Source organism: Trichoderma ghanense (genome assembly GCF_004382785.1).
Source record: "Trichoderma ghanense strain CCMA-1212 chromosome Unknown scaffold_24, whole genome shotgun sequence".
Lineage (NCBI taxonomy): Eukaryota > Fungi > Ascomycota > Sordariomycetes > Hypocreales > Hypocreaceae > Trichoderma > Trichoderma ghanense.
Window position 1 is genome coordinate 79,884 of NW_027395687.1, and position 21,987 is coordinate 101,870.

Consider the following 21,987-nt stretch of genomic DNA (forward strand, 5'->3'; position numbering starts at 1 on the left):
CAGGATTGCGCCAACAGCATCAGTCCATCAGGAGGGACACCTTGCGGAAGGGAAGAGACAGAGACGGATGGGATGAATGCACATAGTAATCCTTTGGCTGGCCTTGGGGCTCGATGCTCAATGCGTCAGGAAGATACTATAAGGTACTGTACAAGGGTAAGCCGGGGAAGAAACAAAGAACCCGCCCGCCACGTCTGGAGGGGAAAGGGGATCGCATTGCATCGCTTCGCATTGTTGCGGATCAGCCCGATGCGAGCATTGATGAAGGAAGGCGTTGAAACGCGGGAGCATCACGCCTCGGGCATTGTTCCATGTATGTTTGATGTCTTCTGCTTGGTACCAGAGGAGAGCATGCGACAAGCCGTTTCTCGCGTGTTTCGACAACGAGCCTGACATGGCACGACAGTGTCGAAGCTCTTCTTTTTACGTTTCTTGTGTTATGTCTATTTTTAGCTTGTTTGTTTGAAGATTTTCAACTCGCATTTTTTATTCCGATAATTTTTCCCCGTCTTTCCTTTTATATAATATCCTCATTGCTTTCGTCTGTTACCAATTCTTCGAACCTCCTAATGACGTCTTAGTGTGTGTCCCCCTTTTTTTATCTCTTCCCACCAATTTCCACCGAAAAGGACCCCATGTTGAACGCTGTGACCAGCTGGCTCGAGCTTTGAGAGTGATGGAAAGCTCCATGCAAGCAAGCTGCAAGACATCGAGATTGACTCGCTGGGTCGCATATGCAAGTGCACGGAGACAAGACTTTGAAGAGATACTAGATATGGGGCATGGATTCTTTTGTCGTGCTACAGACAAGCTAGATAGGTTGAGGAGAAAACAAGATGTGTATGTACCCGATCATGTCGGGAAAGCTGCCTGCAAATGCCAGGTCTTGGGCTTGTAGGTGATTTGTTGCCTACCCTATAACCCATCTGACTTCTCCCTCCTCCTCGTTTCCCTGAAATACCTAATGAAAGGGTGCTTTGACTGGACAATTTGGTCTACTGGTGGGGACTTTTGGTTGCATTCTTTCCCAGGCCACCAGACGTTTTTTGTTTGACATCTCTTTCCATCCACCCACTGCGTTTTCGAGAACTTCGATATTCCATGGCGTCGGCGCGTAGACGAAGTGACGCAGAAGTATCTAGTTCGGGCGGTAGAGTTGATCTGAACAAAGGTAAGACCTCTGACGATCTCGACGGGCTTCTTATATGCAGGAACCTGTCACACTAAACAATGCCGGAGCATAGGTGCCGTGGGCAAGGTTACTGTGATGCCTACCCAGTAACAGCAATAGTTCCTTTGCCTACTTGGAAAGCCAATGGGAATCTGCATACTCGTCTTCATGATTGCTAGCATACGGCATACTACTCAGAGTACACATACAAAAGTCATGAGGGACTGAACACGACACCCTATACCGCTGTGAGTAATCTAGGTGTCTTTATCGAGAAAACCAAGGAATCTAAGGGCTGAACACGGGACCCGTGTGTTGCTACCGCATTGGACATTTGCAGGCTGTCCAGGCTCATACACGATACTGGCTCGCGGGAAACAAACAAGCTAACGGCCATGTATACATGAAGGAAAGGGGGGGCATGGTAGTTGGAGAAAAGAGTACGGTGTCCATAGCAGAGGGGACCAAGATATAGTAGTCTCCCTAGCATGCCTCCCCCCTTTCCTTTCCAGACAAATCGACCTGTCGTGTCATCAATTCTTCACCGTTTCCTGTCTATATTGTGCGACATACTCTCATTTATCCTCTCCCTTTTCTGTTTCTCTGCCATTTCTTCGAGCCCCCTTTTCTGCACATCAATTCCTGCTCTTCATTGTGTTCCCCCTTGGGTCCTTTTCCTCATGCGTATTGCGCCGCTCATCATGCTCTGGGGCTCTCTGGCCCCGAGCATGGCAGCTGCCACTGCTCTTCACGAAGCCAACTCGCCTCCACGTCCATGTCCCCCAAATTTGCCATTGTACGCCGGAGAACTGGAGCGTTTATCGTTCACTTGATCACGTCAAGCCTTTGGATTCGTGCGGCTCACTGGCCAAGAAGTGCGGCATCCCGGGAGCAGGCCTTCCAGATACAGGCCTTCCAGCCCACTTCGTCGACGACGTTGCCAAGATCAACAAGATGGCGCTGATCCGCAGAGGGATCAAGGCGGATGACATTGCCAAGCTGGGTGATGGCGTTAAGTCGCGGATGGCCACGCCTGAAAAGATGCAGGGCAAATGCGTGCCATGAGGGGGAAGGGTTTTGGGGAAGAAGGTAAAAGGGGGGAGGTGAAAGATCTGAGAGGGAGATGGTGCTTGGTTCACTGCCCGCCCCTGTGCTCCGCACTGCATTTTTGCTTTCTCTGGTTTTTACCTTGGTTGGCTAACATGCAGGAATTGATCGAGGATGGATAGTTGCATACATATTTATAGTTGGAATGATGACATGGATATTCTTGGACGGATAGAACTCACGGGAGCGGCTCGATGCCAGACTTGGTACGAGGCCATGGATGCCGGGCATGTCATTCTGTCAATCTGGTGGCTTCGAGCAAGCACCATCATCATCAGCAAGAACAGTAAAAAGAGCTTCACCCAAGGTCAGTTCTTTACTGCTCGCCAAGTTGCTGGCAAGTTATCCACGAATTCAGCGGTCCTCTCAGCAATTTCTACCGTCGCTATGTAGCTCGTATGCAGACGATGCGTCCTACCAACGCGCATGGTTTCGAATCCAGTCTCTCTCTTTCCGACCAAGTTCGTTAGGTACTCATCTCTGTAGGGCATAGCATCTGGAAGAGCAGGGGTTGCTGCCGCCTTCCTTTAATCGTTGTCTTGGGAGAGCGAGGCAGCGTCATCAAATGACAAGCAGGATCCCTTGGGGCGTGGCCATGAGAATCCACGAGCCAGATAGGAACTTTGCAGTTGCCGAGAGTCTTTGGCCTCCCCTGGCTTACTTGTACAAATGAGCATTCCCACAGGTACACTTACATAGTGTTATAAGCATGAAAGCAATTGCTTCTCACAGGCACAGCTCGTATCTACATGGACAGGCATCAGCACTGCTTACGCCGTCAAGGTAATGGCAAGACCTCCGCCCAAAGTTACTCGTCTCTTATGATATGAGACAGGGACATTGTCTTTGGTGGAACACCTGTAAGACCTAAGGTACTGTCACCGCCTCGCTCGCGTCTAGGTAACCAATGCAGCCCCCTCGTGGATGCTTGCAATTCTCACACAGAAAGTAAACAAACACTTGGTATAACATGTAACCTAACCTTGCTTTGTCTACCAAGTAGTACACGTAGGGGGTTACCGCCCAGTCGGAATAGCTCCTGATATGCACGAGCCCTTGCACATGTTGGCACAGATGAGACGGATCCAGAGAGATCTGGTTGCTAACGTCTGTCCTGATAGTGGTGATAGTGGTACTTTTCGATAATTTTTGGTATCCCCACCGACGGACTGAGTGTTCTACGGAATCAGGCTTTGCGAGCACGTGTGTTGGTCTTCGTTACGCAACATGTCACACATGCAGGCCCTTGTGGCAAAACGAGATCCTCGTCTGTCCACGACGGGAAGAAAGCCCGGTAAGCTTGAATCCAGATACCGAAGCCGGCGATTCTTGTGAGGCGAGGCTACGGTTGGGTATCCTGGTATGGGTTGCCAGCCTACCCGATCTGTATCAGTCAGCTGCGATATGCCTACAACTGGATCAGTCCCTCTCGTTCTATCTGACGCAACATTTGCCTTCTCTGTTTGACTGATACAGAATCTGCATTACTCGTTGAAGTGGACATGAAACTGTGGTTGCAGTGTTTTCACAGTCTCAAGGCGAAGATCAAAGTCTCTTGTCTTTTAGTGCTCAACTACTACATGTACTTTGTTATAACGATGTTCTCCTGCGGCTCAGAAGATTGTATCAATGCCGACTTGCCTAGAGGCTTTCTCTGTCAACGAAGCGAAGAGCATCAGGCAACAGACTGCCTACTATAGACACAGCAGTGACGGGCCGTGATAGCATGAAGTAGCCCAAGAACAGCTGCAGATAGTACAAGTCTCTATCACGCCCAGAAGAAAGAGACCCATCCTCAATTCTCGATTACATACCCGGCCACTTCTCGATCCCACAGCCCCTTCCAAGCGGATGTGGAAGAGTTTAACCTGAGGGCTCTGTGATTGGCAACTTATCAAGAGTTCGTTACACATTATGCCTTCACAGCTGCACTCGCTTACGGCAATACGCCCGCTTCTTTACAAATTAACTACAACATCCGTCGACTTGATGCGGGTTCGGCAGGGATCGGCCAATATGACAGATATCACAAGCCCTGTTCTCTACATAAAATGCTTCCTACTTGATGAGTTGCTCGGACTTTTCATAGTTGAACACGCGCGTGCAGATGTAAGAGCAATCAGACGAGAGATTAGTGAACCAGGCGTAAGGTGTGGCTCAAAGTTGACACAGTTGCATTGTCCACCCTCTCTATGACGCATATTCTTTCAGACACTCTAGGAATAATACAGAAGTTGTACAAAGTGACTCGAGGGCGAAAATTCGTTGTCTTTGATAATTCTCGTTTCTGGCTATGGCCCGTGAAGGATAATGTGACGACAACTCCAGCGCAACTCACTCTCGACAGCGTGCGACTTGTCAAGTCTTCGCCGTCAGATACTTATTCAAATCTGCACACATGTTGAAAACTGTCATGGGAATACTCCGTACTGCCAGCATAGTCGTGATTCCGACGGTCCGACTGCATGTCAGCAAATGGCCGGCCACCCTCGTGATATATTCGACGGGGGAACCGCACAAGGGAGTGAGCTCCAGGCTAACCGGGTGGTAGGCATGTTGCGTAAAATGTTTTCCCAAAAATAACTTACACTATGGCATGTCAGAAAGAGGCAGGTTTCCGTCAGTTGTGCGGGTCACTAATAGGGGCAGGTTCACGTCTTGTTGGTCATCTATAAATGCAGCTTGGGTTCTCTTCGGCACGAGTCTGTTCACAGCCTCAGGCCCCAGACTCAACACAACTCTGGAGAAACAGCTTGAGTATGAACCCCCCCCATCCTTTTATAATTCGAGCGCCAGCACTAAGTCCAGCCACAGAAATGCACTCCTTCGTCGCCCTCGGCCTCGGCCTCCTCGCCGCCATCCCCGGCACCTTGGCCACGCCTCCCCAGTGCGGCGTCCGCCTCGTCTCCACCCAAGGCCTGACGAACTGGAAGCAGGGCCGCTGGGACGGCTTCTGGGCGGCCCGCGAATGGCTGTGCAACAACACGCCCTGCAGCGACGGCGACTACACCAGCCCGGACGGCCTGACGGCCGCGCAGACGAGGGTTCAGCCGAACATTGGCTGCAGCGCGCAGAGCTGCTGGAACAACTTTGAGGCCATCATCGACGACTGCATGGACACGGCCAACGGGCACAGCACGAATGGCGGGCAGGTCAATGACTATGATGGGAGGGCGTTTTACTGGATTGCGACCAACACGGTGCTTGAGAATGGAAACTAGGTGTGGTGTTGGGTGTCGAACTGGCCTCAGCGAACCGTAGATGATGGAGTATATAGTCCATCTTTTTGCTCTCTTTATAAAGGATACTGGGCAAACATGAAGAGTCGGGATGGTGGTTGAAACGAGTCATCCAGAGACTTAAATGACACTCGCCCAGGCCACAAGTGTCTCAGTGACTCTTCCACAACAGAAGCAAGCATTCGACATGACAAAAGGAAAAGAACTGCCATCTGCAAAGAGCAGCAGAGACAGAAAGAAAGGACAGAAAGACAAAACGGCAAAAAAAAAAACAAAAGATGTTGAAGGGCATTGAACCCAACCCGATTCGAACGGATAACCTTCAGGAGACTCCATGAACTGGAATCTGACGCGCTACCGTTGCGCCATGGGTCCGCTGTGAATGTCGATCGAAAAAGTACAGTCCATAAGCCTTGCGCTTACATGAGGCTCAGTTGGTTCGGCTCGGACAGCCGGGCTGGTCGGACGTTTGGGGGTTCGAGGTTCTCGGCAAAGCACAGCCGGTGATGGTCCATAGGGGAGAAGCTGGTGCAACTTTCAAAGGGATATGTCCGTTTTCCAGTCCGGATATTACTCTGAGCAACGTGGAACTCTTGTGAGGAAAATGCTCTCGGCTTTGGTATGAGTCTACAAGAATGGGTATCACGCTAATCAGGTATAGGTCGCTATCATCTGGCACATTCGACTCAGATCCTCTTAAGGCCGAAACCAAAATTTTACAAGAATCGAGTTTCAAACTCATGATTATGTAAAAGTTATATGAAGAGAACTGGTATCTTCCTCTTCTCAGGAAAGTCAGGAATAGGTTGCATAGTCTTTTACTGCGCAGCTATAAAATCCATGTATAAGGAGCATCCCTCTTGATGTGATTCACCTCTTGTTAGTAGCATGCTTCTCTTCTTTAGTATGATTGATGGCCCTTTCCTCAGTGAAGCGCAAGAAGACTATTGGAGTCAAACGCATTATCTACCTGCTGAAAGAAAAAAAGATGAAAAAAAAAAAAAACGGAAAACAAAGCCTCTTATAAACATCAACTCTGTGTGCCATATGTCCGAATCATAGCCGAAAACCAGAATATTCAGTAAACTAGAACTGTAAACGCAACGTTCTCTCGCACAGTTGAAGTTTGCCAGTTTCAAGCGTCCAACTTCCTTCCTTGGGCGCGGACACCAAAGCGCGAAACCCTTCTAGACTACAATTCGGCGCCTAAAAAGACAACGAGGACCCATGGCGCAACGGTAGCGCGTCAGATTCCAGTTTCATGGAGTCTCCTGAAGGTTATCCGTTCGAATCGGGTTGGGTTCAATGCCCTTCATAACTTTACTTTTTGCAATTGATTGCTTTTTCATCTTTAGCGGGGCCGATTGAAAACTTTCATTACCTTTTTCTATTTTTTTTCTTTTGTTCTTCTTTGCTGTGCTTTTGTGTGGTGGAGGTGCGTTGTTGCGTTCGAGTACGTAGGTGTCTGCCTTGGCTTATCCTCGAGACTCTCTGTGGCGACAACTTGGGAAGGCTGCGATACGGCCGGTGTAGGTCTACTCCGTACAGGATATTGCGAGGGAATTGTTCGTTTACATTGCCATTGAAATGGCAACAACATAATTTACTCGAGAGTCGCTCGAGTAGATGAGAATCGACGACACTCTCAAGGATGGACTAGATCAGCACTCATTCATGCCACACAATCTCTCTTGGAGATTGATCGTGGCTGTGAATCACGATAACAACGGCCAGGCAAATCAACCTGTAATTCACCGCTTCACTAATAAAAAATATTCCACCGGGAAAAAGACGCTCAAGCAAATAGACAAAAAGGGGCTGGCGGACCCCATCTCAAGTCATCTCGCCTAGCCAACACAGCCCTATATTCAATTTACTATCAAAACACCCAATGAATCGTGACGCAAAAACAATACAAACGAGGGGATAAAGCAAAAAAAGGAAAGGGAACAGGAAAAAGCTCCCCATAGGCAGACACCCAAAAATAGAAATCCGACTGTTGCCCCCGGTCTTCATTCATATCATACGAGCTTGTTGACCCGCGATTCCTATGATGAAAAACAAACATTAATGCCAAAAGAAGAACAAGAATAGGAAGACGAATGACAGGAAAGAAAGCAACAACGCCAGGCACAGTAAGTACATTATACCGTGCGGAACCCAAGGGATCTTTTGAGCGGCCATCTTCGGACAAGGAGATGCGTGGTGGCGTGTAAAAATGCATGAATATTAAGAAGTAATGACTGAAACCGCCCGCGAATGAGATGTTATGTAAGTGACTATTACAATTATGAAGCGCGTTGTGATGGCTGCTCGTCGCCGTCGTCCAACTGCGTGTCGTCTTCATCGGCCGCCTCCTGCTTCTTCTGCTTCTTGGGGCGGAAAAACTCCCCCAGCGTGTCGCTGAGGCTTCGTGACCTCCCCCTGGAGATTTTGGTGCTCGTACTACTGCTCGGCCCGGCATCGTCGTGGCCCAAGGCTTGCGGCAGGTTTCCGTCCGAGTACGGTACGATGGGTTGTTCCGCGATGCGCTGCGGCATGACGGCATCCTCGTCATCGCTGTTAAAGAAGAGACTCGCTCGAATGCTCGATCGTATGCGTCGTATAGAAGAAGACGTGGTGGCTTCTGGGCTGTCGTTTCCCCGAAGGATCACATCCTTGACCGCCGTCGTGACTGTGGAAGAGAAAGGAGAAGGAGAAATAAACGGCCTTGACCGGTGATTGGCGGCTTTGGAACTGTGTGTCGTCCGAGGCGTGACTGGTCTATCGGTGGAATGTGTTGGGGTCACCTGGCCGTCTTTGATAGAGGCCAGGGGATGCGGTTGTACCGGCGTCGATCCCAAAGCGGATCTTGTGACAACGGACTCTGCCGAGATTGTCCGAGTCCCCCGGGGAGGATCTGGGCTCACCCACAGGCCCTGCCATGGGTTGCTGACCAGCACATGGGCCTCGTCGCCGCTGAGGTGCGCCGGGGAGTTTGCCGGTTCAAACTCATGCGTCGACGGTGGCTCAATGGCGCCGTGGGCCGAGTCCGACTTGAGCGCGTCGGCGAAGCTGACTCGCGACATTCTGCTAGATCGTCGAGAGGGTGTTTTCGGAGGCGGCAGGTTGGGGCGCCGCTGCTCACGCCGCGGCGGAGGAAGCGCAGAGGATGAGGCGCCGCCGTCGTGCTGCGTCAGGCCAATCGTCTCTTCGATGCCGTCGGTCTCGGACAGCCTATCCTCGTCGTCATCGTCGTCGTCGCGCTGGTCTCTGCCGGAAGTGATGAGAAAGACGCCAAAGAAGGTGAGCAGACAGCCGCCCACAAACTTGGCAGCCTGCTTCTTGGTCGTCTTTTCAAAGTCGCGATACAGCACTGCGCTGCCGGTGATGACACACAGTGTGAACATGACAAACTGGACGGGGATGACCTGGGTCGAGTCGAAGCGGGACAGAGCCTTGTTGACGTAGCGAATCTGCATAATGGCGGTGGAGAGGAGGACAAAGGCCAGCGCGTACGTCACGGGAGTGGTAAAGGCGGCCAGGAAGCTGGTGGAGAGCATCGACGACACGCCTTTGGTGGCCAGGGCCGTATATCCTCCTGGAGACGTAACCGTCAGTACAGTCGCAAGAAAAGACAGGCAAGACAGCAGGCATCACTCATCACTTACCAAAGAGACCAACGAGGCCGAGGTCTATGAGAATGGTACGCTTGCCGTACTTGGTGCTCGCCCACATGAGGGCAATAATGAGCAGCGTGGTGACGCCAAGGTAGATTTCAAACTCCATCGTCGTGATAGCCCCCCACACATCGTCGGGATTCAGCTTCGTCTCCTCCTGCTTCGCGCTCAGGACGACGGTGACCACGCCAGACACCGCAATCAGGACGCCCCAGGCATCGCGAGGCCTGAATATCTCATGGAACATGACGGGGGCAATGATGCAGTTGGACACGAGAGCAACGACGCCAAGGGGAGACACGATGGAGGCGGGCGCAAAGCCGTACGCCAGGAAGTTGCCCGCCTCTCCCAACGTTATCAAGATCTGGCCGAGCCACCAGTACGGCGATTTCAGGTAGTTGGAGGATGGCTTTTTGGACGGTTTGGAATCCGACTCAGAGTCGGAGCCGGAGCTGGCCGTCGTGGCGCTGGACTGGAACGAGGCCATCAGGGGCTCGCTCTCCTGATAGTCGCGCTCGTCGTCGTCGTCGGAGTGGTCATCGTACAAGCCGCCGCGGCTGCCGTTGCCGTTTGTGCTTGGGTGGCCGTTGTGATAATCACCGTCGTCGCCTGTAGTATCGCCGCCGCCGCCGCCGCCGAGGATTGTGCCGTAGACGCCCACCTGGGTGGTGCCATTGCTGTTGCTGCTGCCGCTTTGCGCCCGCTTCAGGGCTGCGCGAGCCTCTCGTTTTATCCTCTTGCGCTCCTTGTGCAGCCGCGTGTGCGCATATCGCTGGACGTTGAGAGCGAGGGCGATGAGGACGTTACCCACAATCGCCGTGATGATACCGATCAGGGACGACCAGCGCTGCAGGGCATCTTCGTCGTCGCCTCGACCGGGCCCGCCTGTCGCCGTCGCCGTCGGTGGTGCTGTAACTGTCGCTGTCAGGGTCGTCCACGTCGGCAGAGTCGACTCTGTGAAGGCTGGTCTCATCGTCGCCGCCGCCGCCGCCAAAGGAAAAGGGCTGGAGGCTGGGGGAGAAAAGATGTCTACGCAGCAAAAGGGGGAAGAATGGAAGAAGAAGATAGAGTAAGGCTATAATAAGGACAAGAACCTTGAAGACGCAGAGAGCAGTGACGGTAGGATCGGAGATTTGGTGGAGAAACGCGCAGCTACAGTCGCCGGACGCCGAGGCAGATTGCCTGACCAGGTACCATCGGGACGAGCAGCAGGGACAGAGGCAGATGCAGAGCAGAAACGGACAGACACGAGGCACGAACGAGGTTCATGATGGTGCAAAAACGAGCTGCTGGACATGGAGGTTTGAAAATGCGGTCCGCCAGTCACGCATTCATTGTAGGTACTTGAAGGTACCAAGTAACCTTGGGTATTGCTGGTCGCGGGCTTGGCGCCGAATTTCCGCTGGCAGGCAGATGACGGGGGAGGTCAAGGTACGTACCCCCACGCTATGTCATCAATGAAGAAGACTTGAATGGACTTGGATCGAAGGGACAAAGAATGCATCTGCTGGATGTCATTGGTGGGTGAATCCTTTTCTTTGTCTGCATTTATGTATTCGAATGTGTTCCTCGTAAGTCCTATAGACTCCTTATCAGGGGCCTGGTACTGCATGTATTGGCAAGCTGTACCATATATAACCCTCTCCGTGATACTCGTCATCATTCTATCAATCATTGGTCTACGGATAAAGTAGGTACCTACCCAAGGTGAACCACTGAATTGAAGCCATTGGAAGCCAGAACCTGGCAGTTGCGCCTCATGCACCGCCACAGCAGTACCGCCATGTCTAGAGTGCGTACATATGCACGCAGTCTAGCGTTGCCGGGTACTCTCACAGACTCTCCAGATACCTGCCAGTGGGCATCATGGCCCAGACCTTGGGGCTCGGCAGGACCCATGTCATGAGACTCGGAGCTGTCTAGAAGGCTCGACAAGCCACTATATCAATTTTCCAGTATATCAAACTTCACCTTCATCCACCTCACCATCTACATCGTCGCCCTTGCCATCGCCATTGCCCTGCCACTATCTGGACATGTCCTCGGCATGCTAAACTTCTTTGTCCAGTTCAAGCAGCACGTGGATTCAGCCATTCACTCTATCTTCTTTACATCACCGTCTCAACCCCAAGCTCAGCAACACCAGCCACAGCCGCCGCCAGACATACGTCAATCTGACCTGTCAACCTCCCCATCACCAGATACACCAGATACGCCCGCTTGCGACAGCTCTCGCCCTCGTCACGCTCGCAACAACCACTCGCAGACACCGCCGCCTGTCCCTCCGGTCACAATGGACGACCCCAATTCGCGCCCATTGGCTCTCGACACCGTCTCCGTCGCCTCATGGTCCTATTCGCCGCTGAACCTGCGCCACCTCAAGCAGCCCGTCCCGAATGACCTGCCGCCGCAGTGCGACCCTTCAGTCTTCACCTTTGAGGACGCCTTTGAGGACCTGCTCGCCGTCTCGCAGGGGCGGCCCCTGCCCGACATCAAGGACAGGTACAACCAGCGGCAGCTGCTGCGGCAAATGTTCTCCAACGGCGAGCCCACCTGGTTCTGGCTTCGACGGCTGGAATCCCAGGGCTTGCTTCGACGGCCCACCCGAGATGAGCTTTACAGGCCGCGGAACTTTGGTCTGCTGGAAGACGATGACGATGCTGGTGGTGCCGAATGGGGACTGACTAGGTCGGGCTGGAGCGATTGGTCTAGGCTTCATGAGGAGCTCGATCGCAAGGCAGCCGAGGTTTGGAGTCGCGCTGCGTCAAGTGAAAAAGCGCAAAACGGCCAACCTCACGGCAACAGTTTCTTTGACGAGGTGCACCAGGTGTTCAAGCAGCTAGAGGATAGCTTCCACGGCCGAAACAGGCCGCACAAGGAGGACCATGAGGGCCCGCACCAGAAGAGTCTCCCCGATCACTTTGACGATTTGTTCTCTTCGCTCAGCTCGAGCTTTGCAGAAGGCCACAAGACGTGGGATGCATTTGTCAAGAGCATCACGGAGAGTACCACCAAAACTGACAACAAGCCCGTGTCTACTGATATCACCCCGGTAGCAGCGTCTCTACCGCCCAGGACAAGCGAAGAAAAGGTATACGATAATGGAATCAAAGAGGTTGTCACCAGAGACGAAAAGGTCAATAGCTTCGGCTACTTGACCACGACGGTGACGAAGAAGACATATGACAAGAATGGCAACGAAATCGGCACAGAGACGCACTTTACCATGCGTCCCGCCGACAGAACGCACAAAGTTGACGCTGGGGGGAGCAGCGATGCCAATGTCATTGAGCGAGCGGACACAGATGCCGATGACCAGCAGGCGCAGGATAAGAAATCCGGGTGGTTCTGGAAATAGGGGGTTTTCTTGATTCGGCGTTGATTTCTTTTTAATCTCTTCGATACCTCTCAGCTCAAAAGCTTGTATGCAGTAACAGTAAATTATCACCTGAAAACTCGAATCCTTGTACATATAGCCCATAGCAGAATTCATTAACAAAAAGAAAAAGAAAAAAAATAATCCCACATGCCGTTGGATATCAAGACACACCCAAAAACTATGCTTTCCCCCTAGACACAGCCTTCTTCTTGCGCATCAGCCTCTTGCGCGCAATCAGCTTCTGCTGGATCGCCTCCTTTGCGTTGGCCGGCTTCTTCTTTTTCTCCTCCTCCCCCTTGCCGCTGTCCTCCTCCTTGGCTGGCTTCTTCACCTTGGGCCCCTTGTTCATGTTCCCCTTGTTCTTCTTGCCCTTTTGCTTGCCATTCGTCTTCTTCTTTGGCTCGGGAGCCCCCTCTACTTCTTCATCCTCGTCTTCATCCTCCTCCGACTCCGAAGCATCTGCGGCGCCGTCCTTGCCCTTCGCCTTGGCCACCCTGGCCGCGTTCTCGGCCTCCTGGCGCCGCTTCACCACCTGCGCGTTCTCAATGGCAAACTCGACAATCAGGCGCTGCTTCTTGCCGTTGGGCGCGTCCAGCTGCAGGCCGTTGAGGTACCTCAGCCCCATGAGCGCCCAGCGGTGCGACGTGTACTCGATGAAGCCGTAGCCGCGGCTCTTGCCGGCCCCGCTCGCCTCCGACACCTTGGACCCCTTGTTGTCCTCGAAGACGATCTTGGCCTGCTTGACGATGCCCTTGCGTTTCAGCTTCCGGTCCTTCTCCTTCTCCTTGGCGTCCTTGCCGTCTCGGGCGTTCTCTTCCTTGGAGAGCGGCTGCCGGCGCCCTTCCTTGACGTCCTTGGCGAAGCCGACGACGGCCTTCCGCGCCAGCTCCTTGAGATCCTTGGCGCCGAGGTCGCTCGGGATGTTGCGCAGGGCAAGTCGCGTCAGGCTGATGTGCAGCATGGGATTCTTCTCCACGAGCTTCTTGCGCTGCAACGCGCTCGCCTGTCGCATCCGCACCTCGGCGTCGGTCAGGAGGCCTCGCAGAGGGGAACCCGCGCCGAGCGAGCCCTCGGACAAGAGGTACAGCCGGCGCTTGTCCTTTTGCCTCCGCTGCGCGAGCGAGTTCTCCGCTAGGTTGGCGGCCTCGTTCCTGCCGACGGCCTGGGCCACCTGCAGCACTCGGCCGTCGAGCGTGTACTTGCCGGTGGGATCGGCGTTTTCGTCCTGCAGGATGGAGCGCTTGATGCCGCCCGCGGGCGGTGGCGCGCGGCGAGGGGCGCCGACGATGCAGGCCTTTGCGTCTGCCGCATCGACGAAGCACACGAAGCCTGTGCCGGCCGGCTTTTCCGTGGCCTTGTCAATGACGACTCTGGCGTAGCGGACCTTGCCAAAGTGGCCAAAGAAGGACTGGAGCTGCTCATCCGTCGTTGTAAAGGGGAGATTTCGAACGAAGACGGTAGAGGAGTTGTCCGTCATCAGCTCACGCTTTGGCTTGGCGGGCTCTTTCTCTTCGTCTTCCTCCTCGTCCAGCAGCTTCATATCCTCGTCGTCGTCTTCCTCATCTTCGTCGTCTTTTCCCTCGCCATCGTCCTCTTCTTCGTCTTCCATGTTGTGCATGTAGTTTTTCATAAAGTTGGCGAGGTCTGATGCCAGTTGGTCGTCGCGGTTCTTGACCTCGCCGTCGTTTCCTCCAGCTGCCTTCTCACTCTCTTGCTCTTCTTCGTCCTCGCCGTCCTTGGGCTCCTGATTGCCGCTCTCCGCTGTTTGCTGCTTGTCCCAAGTCTCCTTATCGACAGCCCAATCGACAGCCAGGGTTCGGCCATCAATGACCTTGCCATTGATGGCCTCGAGGGCCTTCTCTGCGTTTGGCCGGCCTCTGAGAGTGACGAAACCAAAACCCTTGAGCTTTCCCTTGTTCTGGGGCAGGTCGGCGAATTTGACCTTTCCAAAACTGATGAACAGCTTGGAAAGCTGCTCCGGCGTCTTGATGCTCCACGGCAGGTTTCGAATAATCAGCTTGGTGGGAGGCGGCTGGTACGCAGGCTTTCCCGGCTTCTTGGCTGCCACGTCTGAGTCGGGGTCGGGGTTTCGATGTCTCGGCTCCGCCACTTCGATTCGAATCCGCCGGCCATCCCATTCCTTCTTGTCCAATGCCTCCTTGGCGGCTTTGGCGTCGTCGGCGTCGGCGAATGAAACGAAGCCAAACCCTCGCGACTCCTTCGTCTTCTGGTCAACAACCACGGTGGCATGCTTGACGGGGAAGTACTGCGAGAAAAAGTCCGCGAGGCTCTCGTTCGTGGCGCTGGGAGGCAATGACCGCACAAAGACAGACCGTCGATCTTCCACCTTTGCCTTCTTGGGCGTCCGAGAGATGCCACCGTCCGGATCGTGCGATTTTGTGGCAGCGGAGGATTCGCTATCCTGCCTCCTGCGCTTTCGATCATTCTGGGGGGGCGCCATGATTCCGTGCTGCAGCCGATGTCAATTGCAGCAGCAGCTTCTTATATGACTGCGATGCGAGTGAAAGTTCTGGGAGCAGGCGCCCATGAAGTACCAGATATGCTCTGCTAAAAGAAAAAAAATCTGGAGCTTCAGCTTATCTTATCGTTGAGCATTGTCCTGTAGTACTGTAAATCAATGTTTGGCGCTAGGCCAATTATGGATGGCGGGGTCCAACGCCACGTTATGCCGAAACGGGAGAATTGTTGATCGCAGTTTCCCGTGAGCGACGCGCCGTCCAAACAACACACCACCAACTTCATCTCTTTTTTTTCCCCCTTAGAGCCCGACTGTATCTTGCGGCTTCTCGCGCAGGATATCTGTCGCCTCTCGACCACCAGAAAAGGAGACAAAATGCCTACAAGGTCAGGGACTCGCACCGGCAGGCCGGCAGCCACCGCCCAGAAGCCCGCAGCTCCTCGGCAGCATCCCGACACACCAGACAACGCCCTCCGAACGCAGGTTTGCGCCATCTTCCGCGATGCGCAACGGACCACGGCCACGCATCGGAAGCTGGCCGTCAACCTGCGCAAGATTCAGGAAGCGTGCTGCTACGAGCCGGTCAACCCAAAAAAGCCAGATGCTGACCAGTTCGACGAGAAGGCGTTCAACGACGAGTTTGTGCGATGCGTGCTGCGCATCATGCCGGTGAAGAAGGCGGAGAGCGTGGGAGAGAAGCTGATTCGGTTCATTGGGCTGTTCCTGCGGCATGCGTCGGACAAGGACAGTGAGCTGCTGGACGAGGCCGATGCCGACGCGAGCTTGATGCCCGAAACGCCCAGCACTCGGCTCTCCTCCAAGGTGCTTCAAACCGCCCTCTCGCTGATGCAGGCCAAAGACAAGTATGTGCGGTTCCGGTCGACCCAACTTGTCTCTCACATCATCAACTCCCTCGACGCCATCGACGACGACCTATTCCAGAGCCTTCGCAACAACTTGTTGAAGCGAATTCGAGACAAGGAGGCCATGGTCCGCGTCCAGGCCGTGCTGGGCCTCGGTCGACTTGCTGGAAACCAACCCGAAGACGAACACAACTCGGACGACAGCGACAACCACTCAGTTGGTCTCTTGGAAAAGCTGCTGGATGTCTTGCAGAACGATCCGAGCGCCGACGTCCGACGATCTCTCCTTGTCAACCTTCCGATCGTGCCCGCTACTCTCCCATACCTTCTCGAGCGCGCAAGGGACCAGGATGCCGCGACTCGGCGGGCAGTCTATTCCCGTCTCCTGCCGGCCCTGGGAGACTTTCGACACTTGTCGCTGTCCATGAGAGAAAAGCTACTCCGCTGGGGGCTGCGCGACAGAGACGAGAATGTGCGGAAGGCGGCTGGAAGGCTGTTTAGAGAGCGATGGATTGCAGACTGTGCCGGCGTAGCACCACAAGAAGAAGCACCGCCGAATTTCGATGGCTTGCTAGAACTCCTGGAGAGAATTGACATCATCAACTCTGGGATGGAGAATGGGGTGGCTCTCGAGGCAATGAAGGGATTCTGGGAGGGCCGCCCGGATTATCGCGAGGCGGTAGTCCTAGACGACCATTTCTGGGAGACCCTGTCGGCCGAATCTGTCTTCATGGCCAGGAGCTTCAACGACTTCTGCCGCACCGAAGGCGAGGGCCGATACGAATCCCTGATAGAGGAAAAGCTGCCAGAAGTCACAAAGCTAGCTTTCTTCCTGGAGCGCTACCTCAAGGTGCTGGTCGACGCCATCAAGAGAGTCGCGCAGCACGATGTCGATGAGGAAGAGGAGGAGGATACCGTTGAGCAGGAGTTCATCGTCGAGCAGATGCTCCACATAGCGCTGACCCTTGACTACTCCGACGAGGTCGGCCGGAGGAAGATGTTCACGCTGCTTCGCCAGTCCCTCGCCATCCCAGACCTCCCAGACGAAGTAACTAAGCTTGCCATGGAAGCCCTTCGATACATTTGCGCTCCTGACGCTGCTGGAGAGCGAGAGTTCATCAGCGTCGTTCTCGAGGCTGTTGCCGATGTCCACGATACGATTGTGGACTTGCCCGGGGAAGACGACGAGAGCTTCGTCTCTGCCCACTCAGAACAGAGAAGCCGAGAAAATACGCCAGCGGCCGATTCAAAGAAAGATCAGCCTGAGATGAGCGAAGAAGAGGCTCATGAGAAGGCAGTGAGGGAGATTGTCGTCAACTTGAAATGCCTTCACATCGTCCAGTGCATGCTGACGCATGTCGCTGGAAACCTCAAGGACAACACAGACTTGGTGTCCATGCTTAACAATCTAGTGGTGCCGGCTGTGCGGAGCCACGAGGCGCCCGTTCGTGAAAGAGGGCTCGTCTGCCTCGGGCTGTGCGCCCTCCTCGATCGGTCGTTGGCCGAGGAGAACCTGGGGCTCTTCATTCACTTCTTCACCAAGGGACACACTGCATTGCAGATCACAGCATTGCACATCCTGACGGACATTCTCAACGTTCACGGAGCTCAGCTGCTTGCCACGACGCCGGCCGTCCTCAAGGTGTACGTCAAGGCAGTCAAGGGTGGCGGCAGGTCGTCCGAGGTGCAAGCTGCGGCCACCATAGCGGCATCCAAGCTGCTTCTGGGGCGCGTCATCTCTGATGAGGAGGCCTGCGAAGAGCTGCTAAAGTCGCTGGTGATTGCCTACTTTGATCCCGCGTCCTCCGCCAACCAGACGGTCCGACAAGCCCTCAACTACTTCTTGCCAGTCTTTTGCTTCTCTCGGCTGGAGAACCAGGATGTCATGAGAAAGGTTTCTCTGCTAGCGCTCCATTCCTTGCTCAACCTACGCGAGGGTCTGGAGGATGACGACGTCGACGTCGAGGAGGACATGGTCAGCATGACGACCATTGGCGCTTGCTTGGTAGACTGGACAGACCCGCGCAAGTGCTACAGCCCCGAGCTCGTCCTCGACGGGGAGAAGAAGAATCCCAAGGGCGATGTGCACCTTGACTTTGCCTGCGACATTCTCGAGAGGCTTCGTGGCAACATTAGCAGTACGTTTTCCCCCAGCTTTCCCCCCTATCTCCCAACCGTTTTGTAACAAGAAAATGATGGCTAACAAAACGCGTCTATAACAGAAGCCGAGAAGAAGCTCGTCGCCGGCCTCCTCGGAAAGCTCTTCGTCTCGCCCAACTCCACCGAGGAGAAGCTCCGCGAGACGTACAACGTCGTCAGCGAGGCCGTGGACGAGGGCCTGGTGACGGACACGACGGGCCGCAACGCGCTGTACAAGATCCACGTCAGCCTAGGCAAGATTGTCAATGGCCTCGAGGAGCAGCAGCAGCAGCAGCAGCAGCAGCAACAGCGGCCGGCGCACAGCCGCACTAGTCGCAGCGTGTCGGTCGCAGTGTCGGAGGCTACGGGGGATAAGCAGTCTGTTGCTGGATCGCGGGCGGGCGACGACGATGACGAGGAAGAAGAAGAGGAAGATGATGATGAAGAGGGAGAGGGAGAGAGAGCGAGAAGGCCAAAGATCAAGGTTGAAGATGATAGCGATGGGACGGTGGTGCCGGAGCATGGCGCAAGGAGGGATTCGCTCGTGGAGGATTTATTGTCTGATGGCGAGGATACCAAGATGGAGGACGTGTGAAACGAGGTGTTGTCTTGAGAAGTCCTGGGACGGGATGTTCATGGGCAATGTGAGTGTGTTTAACGTGTTTATGAATGAGCAAAGGTAACTATGTAGATTGGCTCTCGGCATTAAAGATGGATATATCAAGATACTGGTTAGTAGTACTTGGCATATTGAGTTGACCACGGAAACGTCAACGAAATGTTCTCTTCTTCTTTGAATATAGGAAGCCGCTGACCCGTTTTGGCCATCATAATATGAACGGAATGCTCTTGATTACTAAAGACATGAGATTATTCAACTGTTGTGTCAAATTATGTGCCCAACCAAAACAAAAAGGCCCCCAAGGCAACATTGATCAACAAATGCTGCCCCAGGCTCCAAGCCATGGCATACAGATACTTGGGCGAGAAGACGGTCCAGATGAACAAGTGCGTCCTCAGCGCCGTGCACGCCGCCATCACAAACGCCACGCTCGTCGACGCGAAAACGGTCAGCAGGACGACGTGGCTCCGGAACGACCTCGTCGTCGTCGGGCGCTGTCGGTAGTTTTGCAGGAGAAGCAGGTTCGTCGCCGACGTCCAGAAGATGGGACCGGCCCAGTTGCTGATGAGGGTCAGGATGCCGACGGCGACGACGTTGAAGCCGCTGATGCCGTTGTAGGCGCTCGAGAGGTCGACGGACGAGATTGCGTTGGAGCCGCCAAATGCGAAAAAGGTCGTGTGCTGGAGGAGGATGGAAGACGTGGTGATTTCGGCGATGGAGAGGTTGGCGGATTGGAGGGCCTGGAGGATGATGCTGGAAAGGAGGAAAAGGGGGATGTTGGTGGCACGGGACTGCGTCATGGCGAGGAGGGTGCATAGATGGTGGGACAGCTCGACTGTTGTTCAGTTAGACATGACTTTCGAGAGGCAGTATCAAAAAAAAAAAAAAAAAAAAAAAAAAAAGTGCATTGTCGTATGGACATAGACGTACCGGACGACTGAGCGGCTCGAGGCCCTCCAGTCTTTGCTCGATGTATGGCAAAACCCAACAACGCTGCGAGCAGTCCAAAGACAATCCTTGCTCGCAATATGAGGGACGGGCCTTGGAAAGTATCCAGTAGGTTGCGGGCAAAGCCCACAACCAGCTCGGGAGCATCCTCCGCAGTAAACGCAAGCTTGAAGGTAAAGGTTGCCAAGAAGAGGGCCGGCACCAAGGAGGTAGCCAGGATATAGGGCATGCCATCCAGGCTCTGGAGTGTCTGGAAAGTCACGACGACATACGCCAAGGTGATGAGCGCCCAGAGGAGCTCGGGGTGGGGGATGATGAATGTCTTGACAGTGTCCGGCTCGCCGGCATACTTCTGGCCGGTCTGATTCCAGCTTCGTATGAGCCTGAGGGCAGCCAAGGACAGCACATGGCTTGCTATAGATGAGAGACGCGAGGATCTGAGATGAGAAAGAATTAGGATCATCAGATGTTGGTGCAACGATAGGTGAATGAGATTGTCAACTCACTTTGCAACCTCTCGAATACCGAGATAAGCCAGCCATAAAGTGCATGTCCAGTACCAAAAATGATGTTCCTCTTCCACATAGCTACTGGCAAACATCATGGGCCCATAAGACGCGGCAAGCATGAAAAGCGGTTTCGGCGATCCGGCCTGCTGGAAGCCTTGCAGACCCAAGACTGCAAGACTAGCAACGACGGCAGCAACCGCCAAACCCTGGCCGAGAGCAAGTCTCGACATGTCATAGTTGGATGCCATGCTGCTCATTAGCTCTTGGGCTCTACGAATCCAAGCAGACGTAGCTGACAGCCAGGCCTGGTCAATCCCTGCAGCATCGGCCTGCGAGGATGCCTCCAAACTGATCCTCCGCCATTCACAGGCCAGTTCATCAACGTCCGTGGCCTTGGAAGCACACGGGTCAACAGCAGCATGAGCGTCAAAGAGCTCACTTCCAAACGCCGCCGTGACGACGTTGAGGATCTGTCTAGCGTTGCGAATGAGAATCTGCACCTTGTCGCTCGAGCTAGGCCAAAAAGGCAGAAATCCCGGGATGAAGGCCCCCAGGTTGTTCTTTGAGATGGGGAACCCCAAAAGCGCAGCGAGAGTCGGCGCGATGTCGGACTGCTCAACCATGGAATAGTAGTCGAACTCGTTCTTGGGCCGCTCAGGGGCTGCGTATCCGGACGAAATCTCCTTGAGCTTGGGCGCCAGGAAGACCAAGGCAGGCGACGTTTCTCCAGGGGATGACGCCCCATGATTCCCTGCATCGTTCATGCCGTGATCTCCGCAGAGCACAAGCAGCGTTGACTGCAGGTGACTCTTGGTTTCTAGAGCTTCATACAGCTGGCGGACGATGTCATCCATCTCACGCTGCTTGGCCGGCATATGCGTACTTCGGGGCCCTGACTTGTGACCGATATGATCTAGGCCAAGATAATGAAGAACCATCAGGCTCCAGTCATCCCTTTCGAGCTCATGATGAATGTGCCGGGTGACGTTGTTGTCCACTTCTGTAAAGTCCTTAACGGGTGCGCATGTAAGCAAATGAGAGCCATCAAGTAGGATTCCAGAGTCTGAGAAACAACTTACTGCGACAAAGAAGCTAGAGGTGCCGTCGTGACGGTCAAATGTCTCTGGAAACAGCTTGAGCCACGTATCATCGCCGTACATGAGGAGCTTGCCTGTGTCTTTGGCCTTGAGCTGGGCCAACCAGGTGTCTTGGGCGGCCAATGTGGAAGAGGTGTCGGCTTCGTCAAAGTTGAGAATAAGGTCGACAAAAGAGGGAATGGATCCTGTGGTGATGGCCTTGATTCGAGGCATCGTCACTGTCGGAGACCGAGCATTTGCGGTAAATGGAATGGCGCCGCCATCTCGGATGAGGCTATACGGACTCGAGTATGAGACAATGAAGCAAGCAGCTATACAATGTACGAGACTGACCGTTGGGTGTATTCAAATCCAGAGCCATCAGAGTATACAAAATCACTGCCATCGCAGTTTAGCATGAGACGAACCGTCATAAGAGGTGATAATCCAATCCATACCTCCGCAAGGCATCAACTACCATGAACACGAGTCTATCAAATGGTGCCTTGGGCGGAGGTCCATATTCGAGAGGCTCAAACTCGGCCAGTCCGGGGAGAAACGGCTTATACGGGAAAAAACCAGTTGCAAAGACGAGAATCGACAGCGGTATCAGAAGGTTGGCGGCAGTGAGCAGGAGAGAGCCTGCAAGCGATGTGTTTCGTGAGGCCACCATGTTCTGACGGGGTCGGACGAGCCAGGCAAAGACTCTCAGAGGGCCGGAGTCAACAGTCTTTCATCAAGGCGATGCACAGTGGAAGCCATATGGGAGATGAAAGAGACGCGTGTATGAAAATGT

The 21,987-nt window shown here is 53.9% G+C and overlaps 7 protein-coding genes across 7 annotated transcripts; 4 read left to right on the forward strand and 3 right to left on the reverse strand.

The window, feature by feature from the left end:
• Positions 1-1,946: 1,946 nt before the first annotated feature.
• On the forward strand, positions 1,947-2,236 carry CCMA1212_010296 (uncharacterized protein; the record flags this gene model as incomplete). The annotated part of the gene is made up of 2 exons (XM_073707348.1): positions 1,947-1,967; positions 2,015-2,236. 2 exons carry the CDS (start codon positions 1,947-1,949, stop codon positions 2,234-2,236), a joined length of 243 nt encoding a protein of 80 aa, XP_073554124.1.
• Positions 2,237-5,094: 2,858 nt separating this feature from the next.
• Positions 5,095-5,499, forward strand: CCMA1212_010297 (uncharacterized protein; the record flags this gene model as incomplete). The annotated part of the gene is made up of 1 exon (XM_073707349.1): positions 5,095-5,499. One exon carries the CDS (start codon positions 5,095-5,097, stop codon positions 5,497-5,499), a length of 405 nt encoding a protein of 134 aa, XP_073554125.1.
• A 2,306-nt stretch (positions 5,500-7,805) lies between these two features.
• CCMA1212_010300 (putative magnesium transporter NIPA7) lies at positions 7,806-10,149 on the reverse strand (the record flags this gene model as incomplete). Its single annotated transcript, XM_073707350.1, has 2 exons — positions 7,806-9,097; positions 9,168-10,149. The coding sequence occupies 2 exons, from the start codon at positions 10,147-10,149 to the stop codon at positions 7,806-7,808; spliced, it is 2,274 nt and encodes a 757-aa protein (XP_073554176.1).
• A 786-nt stretch (positions 10,150-10,935) lies between these two features.
• CCMA1212_010301 (uncharacterized protein) lies at positions 10,936-12,534 on the forward strand (the record flags this gene model as incomplete). The annotated part of the gene is made up of 2 exons (XM_073707351.1): positions 10,936-11,033; positions 11,133-12,534. 2 exons carry the CDS (start codon positions 10,936-10,938, stop codon positions 12,532-12,534), a joined length of 1,500 nt encoding a protein of 499 aa, XP_073554177.1.
• A 199-nt stretch (positions 12,535-12,733) lies between these two features.
• Positions 12,734-15,016, reverse strand: CCMA1212_010302 (uncharacterized protein; the record flags this gene model as incomplete). The annotated part of the gene is made up of 1 exon (XM_073707352.1): positions 12,734-15,016. The coding sequence occupies one exon, from the start codon at positions 15,014-15,016 to the stop codon at positions 12,734-12,736; it is 2,283 nt and encodes a 760-aa protein (XP_073554174.1).
• A 393-nt stretch (positions 15,017-15,409) lies between these two features.
• On the forward strand, positions 15,410-18,631 carry CCMA1212_010303 (Condensin complex subunit 3; the record flags this gene model as incomplete). Its single annotated transcript, XM_073707353.1, has 2 exons — positions 15,410-18,035; positions 18,120-18,631. 2 exons carry the CDS (start codon positions 15,410-15,412, stop codon positions 18,629-18,631), a joined length of 3,138 nt encoding a protein of 1,045 aa, XP_073554175.1.
• A 296-nt stretch (positions 18,632-18,927) lies between these two features.
• On the reverse strand, positions 18,928-21,864 carry CCMA1212_010304 (GPI ethanolamine phosphate transferase 2; the record flags this gene model as incomplete). Its single annotated transcript, XM_073707354.1, has 6 exons — positions 18,928-19,493; positions 19,589-20,043; positions 20,113-21,125; positions 21,195-21,486; positions 21,546-21,590; positions 21,650-21,864. The coding sequence occupies 6 exons, from the start codon at positions 21,862-21,864 to the stop codon at positions 18,928-18,930; spliced, it is 2,586 nt and encodes an 861-aa protein (XP_073554172.1).
• Between the last annotated feature and the right edge of the window lie 123 nt (positions 21,865-21,987).